This window comes from Salvelinus namaycush, chromosome 11, assembly GCF_016432855.1.
Source record: "Salvelinus namaycush isolate Seneca chromosome 11, SaNama_1.0, whole genome shotgun sequence".
Classification (NCBI taxonomy): domain Eukaryota; kingdom Metazoa; phylum Chordata; class Actinopteri; order Salmoniformes; family Salmonidae; genus Salvelinus; species Salvelinus namaycush.
The window spans coordinates 19,309,469-19,328,217 of NC_052317.1; the positions used below are offsets into that span (position 1 = coordinate 19,309,469).

Below are 18,749 nucleotides of genomic sequence, written 5' to 3' on the forward strand. Positions count from 1 at the left end.
TCGAGTTCTGTTTTACTCACAGATATAATTCAAACGGGTTTAGAAACTAGAGAGTGTTTTCTATCCAATAGTAATAATAATATGCATATTGTACGAGCAAGAATTGAGTACGAGGCAGTTTAATTTGGGAACGAAATTATTACAAAGTGCAAACAGCACCTCCTATTGAAAAAAGGTTTTAAGCTTGTGTCCTCAAAAGTAAGAACACCTCAGCAATGTATAAATATTTTACCAAAAAGGTTAGTTCCAGACCTTTCTAGAACTATGCAGCATTACTAGTTATTGTTTATGGCCATCTCATGAAAATATACATTATTTGGGGTATGTCTATTTAGGTGGAAATCTACATTTTGCAGTAAGAGGTTTATCAAGAGGTTTATCAAAAAGGTATCAAGTATCAAAGGGATACCTGCCCTCTGAGTCTAGCATTCTTAATCCCCCATCCTCTCATTGTAAAAAGGCTCTCAGACATCTTGTTCTTTGCATTGAAGACTGAAGAGAAATTTAAAAAAGCCTAGAATAATTTTTTAAACATCCACCCATGACAAAATACATTTTCTGTGAGGATGCTTTTCAAAGGATTCGACTCAATATCAATAGAGTTAGTTTAAAAATTACTAAATGTTTGTGGCTGTGGTGTGTGTCTGGGCAGGCGTGTGTGCGTGCGTGTGTGTGACAGCTATACAGTATATATACACTGAACAAAAATATAAACGCAATATGCAACAATTTGAAATATGCAATTTGAATACATGCAATTTGGAACATGCAGTCAATGCAGTCAATTGAAATACATTTTAAAAATGTAAAGTAGGGGCGTGGATCAGAAAACCAGTCAGTATCTGGTGTAACCACCATTTGCCTCATGCAGCGTGACACATATCCTTCGCATAGAGTTGATCAAGTTGTTGATTATGGCCTGTGAAATGTTGTCCCACTCCTCTTTAATAGCTGTGCTAAGTTGCTGGATATTGGCGGGAACTGGAACATGCTGTCGTACACGTCATTCCGGAGCATACCAAACGGCCTCAATGGTTTAAATGTCTGGTGAGTATGCAAGCCATGGAAGAACTGGGACATTTCGGCTTCCAGGAATTGTGTAAAGATCCTTGTGACATGGGATCGAGCATTATCATGCTGAAACATGAAGTGAAAGCAGCGGATGAATGGCACGTCAATGGGCCTCAGGATCTCGTCACGATATCTCTGTGCATTCAAATTGCCATAGATAAAATGCTATTGTGTTTGTTGTCCGTAGCTTATGCCTTCCAATACCATTACCACACTGCCACTATGGGGCACTCTGTTCACAACGTTGACATCAGATACCGCTCACCCACATGACACCATACACGCTGGCATTTGAAACAGGGATTAATCCGTGAAGAGCACACTTCTCCAGTGGGCAAGTAGCCAGCGAAGGTGAGAATTTGCACACTGATGTTGGTTATGACGCCAAATTGCAGTCATGTCAAGACCCTGGTGAGGACAACGAGCACCCAGATGAGCTTCCCTGAGACAGTTTCTGACAGTTTGCAAAGAAAATCTTCAGTTGTTTCATCAGCTGTCCGTGTGACTGGTCTCGGACGATCCCGCAGGTGAACCCAGATGTGGAGATCCTGGGCTGGCATGGTTACACGTAGTCTGCGGTTGTGAGGCCGGTTGGATGTAATGCCAAATTCTCTAAAACGACGTTGGAGGCGGCTTATGGAATAGGAATTAACACAAAATTCTCTGGCAACCGCTCTGGTGGACATTCCTGCAGTCAGCATGCCAATTGCACGATCCCTCAAAACTTGGGACACCTGTGGCATTGTGTTGTGTGACAAAACTGCACATTCTAGAGTGGCCTATTATTGTCCCCCAGCACAAGGTGCACCTGTGTAATGATCATGCTGTTTAATCAGCTTCTCGATATGTCACACCTGTCAGGTGGATGGCTTATCTTGGCAAAGTAGAAATGCTCACTAACAGGGATATAAACAAATTTGTGCACATTTCAGAAAAATAAGCTTTTGATGCGTATGGAACATTTCTGGGATCTTTTATTTCAGTTCATGAAACATGGCACCAACACTTTACATGTTTCTTTTATATTTGTGTTCAGTGTATATAGCTAAAGAGAACAAAGTGTAAAGATGGAGATAAGTGGATGTCTTTGCTTGAACAGTATGTCAATGTGTTTCAATAAAGCAGAGTGAATCTGGCAGTAAGACTATTGTGACACTGTTGTATGTACCATCTGTCAATACTCAAGATGATGGTCCTTGCCATGTTCTGGTCACATATGCTGAAGTGCTATTGACACACATTGACCACATGTCATGAATGCAACCATGCAACAGCATTGCCATTATGATGGGTCTAGTTTTGTCATTTTATCATATTAACAGTAGGTTTCGTTGATGTCTGTGTTGTGCTGCTCGGCTACTTGAGAGAGTGGTCCTGATTTAAGGCGTAGCTGAACCCTGGCTAGGTTTACCTGTAGGGGGTGCAGTTCTGTCATTATACTGTATATTTAATAAAGGTCCATGTTGCATTGCTTGGCTACTTGAGTGAGTGGTGCTGATTTGATTTGAGGCATAGCTTTGAAGTAGCCTGGCTGGATTGTGACTGTTACAGCTGCAGTGCATCCCGATCCTGGGCCATGGCCAAGGTAATGCCAGCTGTTTCTGTCTCTCTCCAGCAACTCATTGGGGCCCCATCAGCAGGTTGGCCCAGGAGACCCAGTCACTCAGCCCACAGTCAGCCCACAGTCAGACCAGTTGCCTCTACACTACAGCCATGTGTCTGTGATCAGGAAGTGAGGTGTTCAGCTCCTGACCAATGATCATCACTTACACACGCGCGCACACATGAACGCCCTAAAGACACACATGCACACACACACATATGCAGGGTTGTGTAGGTTACTTTCAAATCAAATACAAGTGTATTGGTCACGTACACATATTTAGCAGATGTTATCACAGCTGCAGTGAAATGCTTATGTTTCTAGCTCCAACAGAGCAGTATATGTAACTATAAAAAACAATACACAAATCCCAAAAATAAAAAGAAAGAAATGAATAAAAATCAGAACGAGAAATGTCAGAGTCCAGTGTGTGGATGGTCCATTTCAAAGCTTTTTACCCTGTCCCGCCAATGTGGATGTACAATCTCTGCTGTCTCCTGAAGTCCACGATCAACTCCTTAATTTTGTTGACATTGAGGGAGAGGTTATTTTCCTGGCACCACTCCTCGAGGGCCCTCACCTCCTTCCTGTAGGCTGTCTCATCATTGTTGGTAATCAGGGTTACCACTGGTGTGTCGTCAGCAAACTTGATGATTGAGCTGGAGACCTGCATGGCCATGAAGTCATGGGGGAACAGGGAGTACAGGGGGTGGCTGAGCACACACCCTTGTGGAGCCCTCGTATTGAGCATCAGCGTGGCGGAGGTCTTGTTGCATTCCTTCACCCCCTGGAGTCGGCCTGTCAGAAAGTCCAGGACCCCGTTGCACAGAACAGGGTTCAGATCCAGGGCCCCAAGCTTTGTGATGAGCTTGGAGGGTATTATGGTGTTAAAGACTGAGCTGTAATCGATGAACAGAATTCTTACATAGGTATTCCTCTTGTCCAGGTGGGATAGGGCAGTGTGCAGAGCGATGGCGATTGCGTCATTTGTGGATCAGTTGGGGCGATATGCAAATTGTAGTGGGTCTAGGGTGTTGTGTAAGGTGGAGGTGATTTAATCCTTAATAACTAGCCTCTTAAAGCACTTCATGATGGCAGAAGTGAGTACTACGGGACGATAGTCATTTAATTCAGTTACCTTAGCTTTCTTGGGTACAGGAACAATGGTGGGCATCTAGAAGCAAGTGGGGACAACAGACTGGAATAGGGAGAGATTGAATATGTCGGGAAACACTCCAGCCAGCTGGTCTGCACATACTCTAAGGACTCGGCTTAAGCCACAAAGTTACTAGTTACAGCCTTGCGAGTGTAAACACTTTATAAATGTAATCAATTACAGTAACTAGTTACCTATCCAAAATTGTAATCAGTAAAGTAACTTTTGATTTTTTTAAGTATCTGTAATCTGATCACAATATTTTTTCTCGTAACGTAACTGATTACTGTTACAGTTGTTTTGTGAGTTACTCCCCAACCACATATACACGTGTGTACATATACATGCACACACACACACACACACACAATATTTTGGACATTAAATATGAAGCATCTTGTCTGTCCAGTCCAGCCTGATACGACTGTAAAATGATCCACTGTTAGCATAATCAATCTGAGATCGATTTGGTGCTGAAATAAAAGGCCTGAGAGGATATGATACTTAAACAGTGTGAACAGTATACCTGTATCTTCCAATAGACAACAAAAGTATGGCAGGAAATATTGATGACTCAGAGGAATATTTTATGATAAGACTCTGCATTTAATGGCATTGATTACCCATCCCTTATCTGACTAACATAACTACAGTAAGCTACTGGTGTTTCCTCGATATACTCCATTAGAAGTTATATAGACAGTAATGAGGACACCACATTTTTACTTTACCTATTAAAGAGGCTAGTTGTCATTTTTTTAGTGAGGGGATATTGTCCGTTCCCATTGCCTGAAAGGCTGACACAGATACAGTATATACATTTTAATGTGAGCAGGGATCATAAAACCTTTCACTTTTGATCAATTGAAGGAAGTTGTGCATGCTGTCTTTTGGACGTAATTGATATTAACAGTCTGACAGTCAGTCTTTTTATTTAAATGTAGTTCATTTACCACCCACTCCAATGAAGATAGCCATCTGACCAAGTATTATACAGCCATAATGTGCTAAACTGTATGTTTTAACTTTTTTTTATATAAAATGCTGTAACAGAAACAATGGGCAAATGTCTGACAGTAATATTGCGTTATTTTATCAGATTACACCAGAATACGCATTATCAAATGTCAACTTTGCATCAGTCATTGGTGTTGTTGTTACTGTATAATGAGCAACATGCCTGAACTCTGGATGGCCTTGGCTAAATGAGCAGAGCATGCATTGTCTACTCTTCAGAGGAGAAGGGACTGTTGTACAGTAGTTTGGCTGTGCCTCAGAGGAGAGGAGAAGAGACTACAGTATTGACTGTGCCTCTGAGAGTCCCTGGGTCAAGAGCAAAGTCAAAGACATCACATCACATCACCCACTTTGGCTGGTCCTGAGAGCTGAGGGAGAATGACTGGGGAATGCCAAGGTCAACAGGAAGCGAGCAACACAACAACATGGGCCTAACAGCCTTTTATTCCTTGTCACAGTTGCACTACATTGTTTCCCTAGAATGAGAATGGAAGCTGAAGGAACTGGTTCCATGGTCAGGCCTTAACCTCGACAGAATGAGAAGGGAGAGAGACAGAGGACTATAATCCATTTGCTGAATTCTGTAATTTGGTCGGGCTAAATTCAGTTTATTCATGTTCAGACTATTTTTTTTCTTCTTTAACCGGCTGAATACTAAGAGGCTTTTTAGCATTATTGTGCTATTGGTGTGTTTACAGCTGAATTGACTTGTCCAGGCAGGTGGTTTGTGGCCACAATGTGTTTGGTACAATCTCTATAACATTCTCTGGGGCTGAACACTTCTGTATTCATTTCTTCTGGCAGGTTGAGGTATCTGTTAGCATTTTTTTCTTTCTCTCATTTTCTCACATTCATTCATTTGTTAAAGGACATGAAGACATTTCTTGTGCATTCAGCGGCAGAGTATTTTAGTTTCTGAACGGCAACCCTGTGGATTGTTGCCCATAAGATACACAACAGCATTGACAAGGTTTTCGCTTTTTTCTTCTTTTTTTTTTCTTTTTACATTATACAGTAATTTAACTGCAGCCTTGGGAGGCTGTATTTCAGTGCCTTCATGGTTGTACAAGCACTTGAAATATCAATAAAAATGTAGGTTAACCTTGGTCTTTTGATGTGTGGATGCATAAGGTGAAACGCAGACTGATGAAACCGCTACAATATGTGTAGAGCTATAAAATAAGTTCTAAGGAGTGTTCATCCATACAGCCGTTGGAGTGGAGCCGTTTTACACAGATGCTCTAAAACTCACACTCCTTTAAACCCAATGTTCTGAGGATACATATCCTGCTCGTTGGTTGAACGTAGGCTATGTCTGTTTATTGAATGTCACTGTACTTTCACCTATTGTTATCACATCTCAAAAGCTTGGGAAATGACCTTCTTTGAGACGAGTCCTCTTACTGCAATCTATGTTACCCATGTGATCCCAATATCCGACGGAAACCTGAGTGTTCCAGGAGAACTAGCTAACCCCTGAACCCCCACCGTGTGACAGCACACAGAGTTAACTGTGGCATGTCAGACCTTGTGTTCCACCATTTAGCGGTGGTTGTTCCAGCCGATGTTCCACCAAGGACGTCTTGCTTACAGTACTGAGTGAGCTATGCCCTGGCTGTTTTCCCCGTGGCCTCCCTCTCGTACAGGTGCATGATGTACAGTATGGTCAATCTGTTCTGTTTTCCTGCTAGCCCTTGTTCAGTCTTTAGGGTAAGATTAGGGCAGATGGCACTCTCCTTTGTAACGCTGTGAAGCGAGTAATGCAGCATAGCAGAGCCTCTGGCCAGAGCACGGTGTTTAGGTGTGGGTCTAGCTGAGAGGAGAGGAGGAAAGAGAAGGAGGGGGGTGGGGTGCTGATAGTTCAGAGATGGGCAAGGCAAGGCAAGCGTACTTATGTGTTCGTATATCAAATAGCGCAGGCTTCCCCAACTGGCTGCCCGCCAAGTTTTCTAAAAAGATATATATTTTTTTTAAACGTTTTTTTTCATTATTGGACATAATAGACTGTAAAAACACAAGGAAATCAGCTCGAAGATACGTTAATTTAAGAAATCTGTTCTCAAGCATAATAGAGAGACACGTGATCGTATACAAATGCAAGCAAGGTTTGAAATAATAATGTTTTAGTCAAACATTATATCTGTTTGGGCTTCTTGCAGTCAATTTGAATTTGTAATTATGTTCACATTTTAGTCATTTAGCAGGCACTTTTATCCAGAGCGACATACATGAGCAATTAGGGTTAAGTGCCTTGCTCAATTGCACAACTACAGCTTTTCACCTAGTCCGCTCGGGGATTCAAACCAGTGACCAGTTACTGGCCCAACACTCTTAACCGCTAGGCTACCTGCCGACCATGTCTGTTCCAGCCCCCCGACCAGCCGCTCAAGAAAAAAAAACTGCCCACGGCTGAATCTAGTTGATGATCTCTGAAATATGGTAATGAACAAGCACATACAGTGCATTCAGAAAGTATTCAGACCCTTCCCCTTTTCCACATTTTGCTACATTACAGCCTTATTCTAAAATGGATTAAATAGAAATAAAAACCTAATCAATTTACACACCATACCCCATAAGGAAAAAGCGAAAACAGCTTTTTTTCTTTTTTTTTGCAAATGTATTAACAAAAAAAAAACAGAAATACCTTATTTACATAAGTATTCAGGCCCTTTGCTATGATACTCGAAATTGATATTCGAAACCTGTTTCCACTGATCATCCTTGAGATGTTTCTACAACTTCATTGGAGTCCACCTGTGGTAAATTCAATTGATTGGACATGATTTGGAAAGGCACACATCTGTCTATATTAGGTCCCACAGTTGATAGTGGATGTCAGAGCAAAAAACAAGCCATGAGGTCGAAGGAATTGTCCGTAGAGCTCAGAGACAGGATTGTGTCGAGGCACAGATCTGGGGAAGGGTACCAAAACATTTCTGCATCATTGAAGGTCCCCAAGAACACAGTGGCCTCCATCATTCTTAAATGTAAGAAGTTTGGAACCACCAAGACTTCCTAGAGCTGAGCAATCTGGGGAGAAGGGCCTTGGTCAGGGAGGTGACCAAGAACCCGATGGTCACTCTGACAGAGCTCCAGAGTTCCTCTGTGGAGATGGGAGAAACTTCCAGAAGGACAACCATCTCTGCAGCACTCCCCTAATCAGGCCTTTATGGTAGTGGCCAGACGGAAGCCACTCCTCAGTAAAAGGCACATGACAGCCCACTTGTAGTTTGCCAAAAGGCACCTAAAGGACTCAGACCATGAGGAACAAGATTCTCTGGTCTGATGAAACAAGATTGAACTCTTTGGCCTGAATTCCAAGCGTCACATTTAGTGGAAACCTGTCACCATCCCTATGGTGAAGCATGTTGGTGGCAGCATCATGCTGTGGAGATGTTTTTCAGTGGCAGGGACTGGGAGACTAGTCAGGATCGAGGCAAAGATGAACTGAGCAGAGTACAGAGAGATCCTTGAAAACCTGTTCCAGAGCGCTCAGGACCTCAGACCGGGGCGAAGTTTCACCTTCCAACAGGACAACGACCTTCAGCACACAGCCAAGAAAATGCAGGAGTGGCTTTGGGACAAGTCTCTGAATGTTCTTGAGTGGCCCAGCCAGAGCCCAGACTTGAACCCGATCAAACATCCCTGGAGAACCCTGAAAATAGCTGTGCAGTGACGCTCCCCATCCAACCTGACAGTGCTTGAGAGGGTCTGCAGGGAAGAATGGGAGAAACTCCCCAAATACAGGTGAACCAAGCTTGTAGCGTCATACCTAAGAAGGTGTTTCAACAAAGTACTGAGTAAAGGGTCTGAATACTTATGTAAATGTGATATTTCTGTTTAATTTTTTTAAATAAATTAGCAAAAAAATTTTTTTTACTGTTTTTGCTTTGTCATTATGGGGTATTGTGTGTAGAAAACAATTTAATCCATATTAGAATAAGGCTGTAACGTAACAAAATGTGGAAAAAGTCAAGGGGTCGGAATAGTTTCCAAATGCACTGTAGGTGAAAGCATGATGATGAAGACATGAGCGGGTTTGGCAGACATGGTATGAAAGCTGGTTGTAATTCTGGCTGAATTTATCAACCGTTTATAAATGATTTCCTTAGGTGAAGTACGTGAAACCCATTTTGAGGAAATCAATGTTCCTCCTCCTGTACAACAAGTCAGGCAGTCTTTTCCTGCCTTCATCCTTATCACATTTGTGACATGCAGTACTGTGAATAAAAGTGACTGGCATCTCTAACTCATCCAAGATTGGATTGAAGCTGTGGAGGAGGAATCTCTCTGATTGTCTATTGTCAGTACACACAGTAGCTCTCCTAACATACATTTATTTATGGATATTAGTGTGATATAAGGAGCCTTCTTGTCTTGCCATCCCCAGGGGTCATCAGGACAGCCCTATCCAACATGGACAGAGAGGCCAGGGAGCGCTACTCTGTGGTGGTCCAAGCCAAAGACATGGCCGGCTCGGTGGGTGGGTTGTCAGGCTCCACCACCATCAATGTCACTCTGACAGACGTCAACGACAATCCTCCCAAATTCCCCCAGAGTATGTACACAGACGTCTGTTTGTTTGTTTTTCTACCTCACTGTTTGTTCTTAGATATTCATTCTCTACTGTAATAAAACATAGGATTTAAACAGCACTATATCGAATGCTATATAGGTTTTCAAACACTACGATGTTTGTACTGTAAGTAATGCACCATAGAAATAGAATCTTAGAATCAGTGATTTCTGTATACTGCACAGCCAAATGTTACTTTTAAATAAAACTCCTCAAGGTGCATCTTATAGTAGATGTTTTGCTAATGCAGGGGTGGCTGTAAGTGATACAAACATGATGTAGTGTGCAGATGATTGTTGAGTTGCAAGCAGACAGGAAATGTGATTAATTGACCCATTTATTCACATTTACATCTTGATGGTATGCATGAACAGTAGGCTAATTACTTCTCCATCTAGTCATAAATGCTTTATCATTCATGCCAAGATAATAACTTCTTGCTTATTCATGTGCTCATCCCATTACAGAAAACTACCAGCTGTACGTTCCAGAGTCTGCTCAGATTGGAAAAGCTGTGGGTAAAATCAAAGCCACCGATGAAGATTTGGGCGTCAATGCAGAGATGAGGTACAGCATAACCAATGCAGAGGGGAAAGCCATGTTCTCCATCACTACAGACACTGACCAGAAGGAAGGCATCATATCACTAAGACAGGTACTGTTGAGATGCACACATTCATTTTCCAGCTAAAATTAAACCATCTGTGGTTGTGCTTTATGTTACAGTTCTGTTGGTGTTTACTGAGAAACCACAAGGTAATATGGTAATTATACATACTAATTACCTAATAAATATGCCTTTTATTTATTTGGGATTAATTAAAAGAAGTAGTACCATTACATACCCTTAGGCCACACTAATGCTAATTGTGTTAATACTATGAGTAAGTGCCCATTGTTACCACATAGGCTGTTCTCTCAAATACCAACGGAAGCAGGACCGGAAAAAAAGCATGGCTTTAAAAAGGGGATTGATTGTCGGTTTCCTCCGCAGCCTTTGAACTATGAGAAGAGGAAAGTCCACACGCTTCACATAGAGGGAGTGAACACTCACCTGGATTCCCGCTTCTCCCACCTGGGCCCCTTCAAAGACACCACCACTCTCCGGATCATCGTCGGAGACGTGGACGAGCCGCCTGTCTTCTCCATGGACTATTACATCATGGACGTGTACGAGAACTCCCCTGTGGGAACAGAGGTCGGCACAGTGACGGCTCAGGACCCTGACAGTACCAAAAGCCCTATAAGGTAAAGGACATGCGTGGGGCGGCCATTTTGTTGGACTCCAAAACACCATCACAAGATTCAAAGCTTCGACCTTTGCATGTTGAAAGTCAGATGTTTTTTTTATATTCAATTCAAACAACTTTATTTAATTCATTCTATTTTAATTGTTCTCTCTCCTACATGTAGGTATTTTGTAGACCACAGTGAAGAGGAGCAGGTGTATTTCACCATTAGTGTGAATAACGGGGTGATTAAGACCACCCGGAGTCTGGACAGAGAGGATGTGGCCTGGCACAACATCACTGTGATGGCATCAGAGGTTGGTAAGTAACATAACACACAGCGGAGGATCCTTATCTAGGAGTCATCTTACTTTAAAATAATTTTGCTTTTAAATAACAATTACTTTATTATGACTTTCAACATGGAGGATACAATATGCTTATGACACTGCATGAATGCATTAGCGATGTCACTTTAATCATATGTATCAACATTAAACACATGGCTCTCGGAAATTAACAGCCAGCAGTGCATTGTGGGATTGATGCGGGGCTGCATGTGTAACATCCCGGTGTGATGCTGAAGGTGGTCGAGTCAATCAATTCTTCTTCTCCCTCTCTTTTTCCACTGACGCTTATCTAAGCAATTACTCTTTCCTTTACCCTTTTCTGCACAATAGTGTTCAGCTAATGGACTGAACTAGCCATCGATAAATGCCAGCCGACGCTGTGCTGATTGTGTTAAGTCACCTTAATTAATGGGAAAACCAGTCTGCACCTTTCTGGAGATTGGTGTGTGTTAATGAGGGATCCATGACATACATAAACAATATACATATAGTGCATAGTGTATATTAGCAAAGTGTCACTTGTAATGTCCTGTGCTGTGTGCTAGCTATATGTATATTAAGTGAGACAAACTACTGTGCAACCACACAGCATGTCTCTGTTACATTCTGCCTACTGCTGTAGCTTGGGGTTAGTACGTCTCCTGTCATGACTCTAGTTGTTGGTTGGTGATCGTTGTGGCTGTAATTTATGCATGCGTGAAATGGGAAAATATGATTTATGTATCCCACGTTTAATAGGAACATGATTTCTCTGTGCAGCGTCAGGGAGTGTAGTGTGCTGCCAGGCAGCAGGAGTTCAGTTGAGTGACCGGGTCACCTTTCAAAGAGAATTTACACTTCACCTGGCAACATGGCCAACCTCAGGAGACAGACTAACATGAGATATACAAATGGATGGAGGCTCAGTGGGGATGTGACCTTAATTGACGGAGAGATACTCTGAGAGAAAAAAGGGATGTACAGTACATCACTATGAGTGCTTGGCATGAACCCTGGACAGAACAATATATAGGCCTATAACAATGTCTTGAAAATGCTATGCCATGGCTTGGGACATTGTTTATTTATTTTTCCATTTGTTTTCGTATTTATTATGGATCCCCATTAGCTGGTGCCAAGACAGCAGCTACTCTTCCTGGGGTCCAGCAACAATTAAGGCAGTAATTTACATAGGGGGTTAAAAGATAAAATATAAAAGTGTTCTATTTAATTCCATGGTTTTATACATGTTGATCTTTGTTTGTTTGTTTGTTATTTTCAGACAATCCCAGTCTCATCAGCCATGTTCCTGTAACAATCCAGGTGCTGGATGTAAATGACAATGCTCCCTACATAGCAAGAGACGATGAAATCATTGTGTGTGAAAGCTCCAGGGCAGGACAGGTGAGTATCTTTCACTTTCACATCCCTCTTTCCTGCTCTTTTCCACTTTACTCCCTCTCTCTTCCACCTTATCTCCCATGAACTCATATTCTCCCTTATTCAACTATGTTGTCTTTTAAAACCTCTTATCACACACATGCATGCACACACACACACACACACACACACACACACACACACACACACACACACACACACACACACACACACACACACACACACACACACACACACACACACACACACACACACACACACACACACACACACACACACAAACCCTCTCTGCCTTTATTGTGTGTTTGACACCATCAGGAATGGATTTATCTGTGGTGCTGCAGACTTTTGCAGCCTCTTGAACCTATAAATTATTCAGCATGTACCAATGTCTCCACAAGCAGATAGGAGCTGCATTAAGCGCAACAGAGACGGATTGCAGAAAATGTTTATCATCTCTCATTCAAATTTGGCCCGTGTCCAGCCAACCACGACTGCTCAGATTCATATCGCAATAGCATTCTCTCTTCATATTTTCCCCCATTGAATGAAGATTACTAGACAGACTGCAGCATATAATCAGTTAGCTGGCTAAAGGCGACAGATGATGCATGCTCAGATGACATGTCGAGGGGCTTTCAAACACTGAAACAAATTACAGTAACTTCAACGATCTTTCAGAGAATTTTACTTGATTTATAGTAAAATGTGCTGTTATGTTCATCGAAAGGAAAGAAATTATAATTTTGTTTAGAACTAGTTGTTTTGTTAGGGAGACATACAATGATTCATATTCATATAGCCTCTTGACAGCTAATTCTATATTTCTATGGATTCCCGTATTACTGTACGCTACCACAAGTTCAGGAATGTCTCTTATAGACTGACAATGCTATAGCACGTTAGAGTGTGTAGGTAGCCAGGTTAGGATCCACTATAATTGGTGCATTGTCCATCTGAAAATGTTTAACTCTCAGCCGGTAGAAGTCAACTTCCTTCAATGAGCTGACAAAATATCAGGAACAGTGCTCTTGGAGACAGGTCATATCCACCACCTCTGATCTACACTTCTGGCTGGAACAAGGCTGCATGTGAAATAATGGCACATGTCCTCATGGAATGGCAAACAGAAAGGGAAGGAGGAAAAACACATGTACTGATCGATAGTCATTACTATAATATAATAAGAATAAGAATAATAATGGGCAGTGACTTTCTTGACTTATTCCTATTATATTTAGCTCATAATAGAGCAAAAGGCCTCTATACAAGCAGTACATGATGTACTGTATACTGTAGATACATACATGTGACGTAAAAGTTTTTCACCCCCATTTTCCTCGCCCTCTCATCCCCTCACTCCTCTCCCTCCTCTCTGACAGGTGATCCAGACAGTGAGGCCATCAGACATGGATAACTTTGCAAATGGACGCTTCTCCTTTGCTCTGCCAAGTGATCTTCCAGTCAATCCTAACTTCACCTTGAAGGATAACGAAGGTAGGCTGGTGACTGTGGCTTTCTGTGGCAATTTAAAAATGTACACTGCATTTTGTTGAACTGCCACAAAGGATATGTGTGTGGACAGATATTTGTGGCAGATACTCTGGATTGTCATTGCTAACACAATCATATCTAGTGGTGTTTGTTGTCAAACAGTTACCCCCATTTACACGTTCTCCTCCCTGGAGACGTTTTAATATCAAATGGAAGGACCTGCAGTTGTGTTTCCTTGGTAACAGCCAATGTTTGTTTTTTTATCTCTTCCTCATTTTAGCTTAAGGCTCCTTGGCTGAATTCAGAGAGAACACTGTTATGTTATTTTTTCCTTGTCTGGAAACCCAATTGCTCCTTTGGCAGATCGGAGAGAATCTCGAGATTTAGGTAGACTTCCAAGACGGATCACAGCAATCAGGATGATGCCAGACAGAGGAAGTGAGCTTCCACTGAGTTTTGTATCAGTGCTCTGTGTTCTTTGTGGTGGTGTAGCCTAGTACTTGGTTTTTATCTCCGCCCCAAATGGCTCTATTTTCCCTCAGGCGCTTGTTCAGTGAAACCACATTTCCACTGAAGTGTCATGAGGCCTATGTTTACACATACAGGAGCACCAGGTAGTACTCCTCGGATAGAGCTAAAGGGAACACAGCTGCTTCAGTGCACTGATTGGGTGGAAGTAGGATACATTAGCTCCCTCAGGCTGTTTGGAATCTTTGCCCTCAGAACAACCTCAATTCGTTGGGGCATGGACTCTACAAGGTGTCAAAAGCGTTCCACAAGGATGTTGGCTCATGTTGACTCCAATGCTTCCCACAGTTGTGTCAAGTTGGCTGGATGTCCTTTGGGTGGTGGACCATTCTTGATACACACAGGAAACTGTTGAGCATGAAAAACCCAGCAGCGTTGCAGTTCTTGACACAAACCGGTGCACCTGTCACCTACTACCATACCCCGTGCAAAGGCACCTAAATCTTTTGTCTTGCCCATTTACCTTCTGAATGGCAAACATACACAATCCATGTTTCAACAGTCTCAATACTTAAAAATCCTCCTTTAACCAGTTTCTTCCTCTTCATCTATACTGATTGAAGTGGATTTAACAAGTGACATCAATAAGGGATCATAGCTTTCACCTGGATTCACCTGTTCAGTCTATGTCATGGAAAGAGCAGATGTCCTTAATGTTTTGTGTACTCGGTGTGCTGTGGTACTATCTGGGCAATTTCCTACTGTTCACCAGCTGATAGACATTATTTATTTAGCCAGAAATGCCTTGTGAATGCAGTAGAATCTTACAGACATACAGCAGCTTACTCTCCAGTGAGGTTGTGTTAGAGAGAGAGATAATTATCTCTGATTTTCTCTGCTGTAATCATAATAATTTGGAGGAAGAAAAAATCTTGGAGGTGGCTTTATATTCTATTGTCTCCCAAGTGGAGGATGAATGAGAGATATTGTCTCTTTCTTGTTTACCTGTTTCCTTACGGTGGGCAAAGAGATAAAGTAATGAATTTTGACTTGAAGCCTTTGGGCCAGGGCCCCTGCATGCTAATTGGAATCCTATGTAAATGAACGCTTCCTCCTATGCACCTTCCCATGGGCTCGCTCTGTTGGAATACATTTGTTGATATCCCGAATGATGCAAGGGTTGACCCCCCCCCCCCCCCCCCCCCCACCTCTCTTCTCCTGTCTCTTACCATCCCAAGTGACATGCTTTATCATGGCTCTGTGTTCCTGGGGGAAAATGAATCTGCATTGTGAAAACGCGGGCCGTGATTGTGCATACAAATGCATGGCTCTGGGCCGTGAAAATGGAAAATCTGCTGGAGCCTCTTCAGAATGAGAAATGCTGTCGCAGCAGCTGTGCTGGCCTGGATAGAGTACTTTTGGCAAGTGTTAATAAAGCCTGAAGAGGCACTCGCTATCTGTTCCCAGTCCTTTCTTATAGATAGCAGCGGGAATGAGTGGAGAACTATGGGCATCCTCTGCAATGTTGGAGAACACTCCTCATATCTCAGGGAAAGGTTGTGCTGGTTTTCTGTATTTTTCTGTTCTCTGTTGTTGCGAATGTGATTTCAGAAGTAAAAACAGGTCATGGCCAGTTCCTTTAAATGGTGTATTTTGGGAAAGTATATCAAAGGATAACCTAAATATATACAAATGTATATAATACACACTGAGTGTACCAAACATTAGGAGCACCTTCCGAATATTGAGTTGCACTCCCCTTTGCCCTCAGAACAGCCTCATTTTGTCAGGGCATGGACTCTACAAGGTGTCCAAAGTGTTCCACAAGGATGCTGGCTCATGTTGACTCCAATGCTTCCCACAGTTGTGTCAACCAGCAGCATACCACCCTGCATACCACTGCTGGCTTGCTTCTGAAGCTAAGCAGGCTTGGTCCTGGTCAGTCCCTGGATGGGAGACCTGATGCTGCTGGAAGTGGTGTTTGAGGGCCAGTAGGAGGCACTCTTTCTTCTGGTCTAAAAAAAATATCCCAATACCTTGGGGCAGTGATTGGTGACACTTCCCTGTGTAGGGTGCCATCTTTTGGATGGGATGTTAAACGGGTGTCCTGACTCTCTGAGGTCATTAAAGATCCCATGGCACTTATTGTAAGAGTAGGGGTGATAACCCTGGTGTCCTGGCTAAATTCCCAATGGCTCATTCATCCCTCTCCCCCTAACCATTCCCCAGATTGTTGCTGTGAATGTGTTCTCAGTCAACTTACCTGGTAAAATAATGGATAAATAAAGAAGTTGGTTAGATGTCCTTTGGGTGGTGGACCATTCTGAGTGTGAAAAACCCAGAAGCCTTTTGGTTCTTGACACAAACCAGGGCGCCTGGCACCTACTGCCATACCCTGTTCAAAGGCAGTTCAGTCTTTTGTCTCACCCATTCACCATCTGAATGGCAGACATACACAATCCATGTCTCAAAAGTCTCAAGGCTTGAAAAATCCTTCTTTAACCTGTCTTCTCCTCTTCATCTACACTGATTGAAGTGGATTTAACAAGTGACATCAATAAGGGATCAAAGCTTTCACCTGGATTCACCTGGTCAGTCTGTCATGGAAAGAGCAGGTGTTCTTAATGTTTTGTACACTCAGTGTGGAATAGAATGTATCATATTACCCAATTTCTTTAATGAATCTAAAGAAAATGCGTGCTCCGTTTGTGTTGTTCTTTGGATTTAACGGAAAAATACTCTGCATTTGGAGTCATGTCTGTATCAAGTCTTATAGAGGCTTTTTGTCAATACAATACATCCAGTGTATTTTCAACCTCATGTCATTCCACTCCAGACAACACTGCCAGCATCGTGGCACGGAGGCGTCAGTTCAGCCAGGCGGAGCAGGATCTCTACCAGCTTCCTGTGGTTGTCAGGGACGGGGGGGAGCCCGTCCTGAGCAGCACCTCCACCCTGACCCTCCGAGTGTGTGTCTGCCAGAGAGGAGGTAGCAGCAGTAGCAGCAGCAACAGGGTGAGGGCCTGCCAAGTCCCGGCCTTCCTCTCCACAGCTGGCCTGAGCACCGGGGCCTTTATCGCAATTCTGCTTTGCATCATCATCCTGCTGGGTAAGAGACAAGAGAAGTCGAAGGAGGTGGGAGGTAGGGGGCACGTGGAGGAGTGGAGATGGGAGAGAGAAAGAGAGGGAGGGAGAGAAAGAGAGAGACAGAGACAGTGAGAGAGAGGAGGCTCTATCTTGCCTAGAAGTAGAAATAATGAAAGGCTTCACACCAGCTGAAGGAGTACCTCTGGCTGATTTGTTTCCTGCAGCAGAAGGCCACAAGTCCACTCTCAAATCTCTTTGCAGGTCGTTGCCATCAGAGAATCAGGTGTGTGTTTTGAACCTTTAGACTGGTGCAGTGTAATGACATATTGTAAGTTGCTGTGGTCTTGTCCCCTCTCCTCTGACATGTCCTGTACTGTAGCCATCGTGGTGCTATTTGTCCTCCTGCGGAGCAAAAAGGGCAAGAAGGAGCCGTTGATCATCTCTGAGGAGGACATCCGGGAGAACGTGGTCACCTACGATGATGAGGGCGGTGGCGAGGAGGATACGGAGGCGTTTGACATTGCAGCGCTGCGGAACCCCGCCGGGGCAGAACAGAGGAGGCTGCGGCAGGAGGTAAGGTCTGGGGAGGAGGGGTGGCTGGTGGCCTGCGGGCCCCAGAGCCCGTCCCTTGTGCTGCTCGACACAGAGGACATGCACCACGTCATCAGACAGAGAGTAGTAGACGCTGACAAGGACACCAGCGGACCGCCCTATGACTCCCTCCAGACGTATGCGTATGAGGGCTGCGGCTCTCCCACGGGGTCAGTCAGCTCTCTGGGGCTGGCCCAGGTCCTGCCCCCTGAACTCAGCTACAGTGAACTGGAGGACTGGGAGCCGGATGGCCACATGCAGGCCAGACTGTTTGGGACAGAACTCTCTGAGACAGAACAGACCATAACCCCCTAATGTAAAACATCTCTCCTCTTCTAACCAGTTTAAGGTTAACCTAGCGATACAAAGCTATTTGAGTTGTACAACTTGTTCCTTTTTTGTGTGGAATTGACTGTCATTTAACACTGGTCTCTGTCAAGTGGAGTGGAGGAAACTATTGAATTTTTTTTAGAAAAACAAATCATGAAGTTGATATAAAAAAAACGATTTTCCCAAGTGTATATTTTTATTGATGAATAAAGTACAGTGATTTCAGATAAGTGAATTTACGTGCAAGTCTTGTGTCATATTGTATAATGTGTCTGGTCCCATAGGAGTCTCCTTAGTACCGTTGTGATAAGTATCTGGGTCAGTATTCATAAAGCAACTCAGAGTAGGAGTGCTGATCTTTGATCACGTCCTCTCTGTCCGTATGATTGTTGTC

At 43.2% G+C, this 18,749-nt stretch overlaps 1 protein-coding gene across 1 annotated transcript in view; it reads left to right on the forward strand.

The window, feature by feature from the left end:
* Positions 1-18,340, forward strand: part of LOC120055263 (cadherin-18-like) — a 36,204-nt gene extending 17,864 nt beyond the window's left edge. The window contains exons 4-11 of the mRNA XM_039003148.1: positions 9,241-9,408; positions 9,894-10,081; positions 10,421-10,674; positions 10,840-10,976; positions 12,267-12,388; positions 13,768-13,882; positions 17,184-17,456; positions 17,814-18,340. Coding sequence (XP_038859076.1) covers positions 9,241-9,408; positions 9,894-10,081; positions 10,421-10,674; positions 10,840-10,976; positions 12,267-12,388; positions 13,768-13,882; positions 17,184-17,456; positions 17,814-18,340 — 1,784 coding nt within the window. The remainder of the gene's footprint in view (positions 1-9,240; positions 9,409-9,893; positions 10,082-10,420; positions 10,675-10,839; positions 10,977-12,266; positions 12,389-13,767; positions 13,883-17,183; positions 17,457-17,813) is intronic.
* The last annotated feature ends 409 nt before the right edge of the window (positions 18,341-18,749 follow it).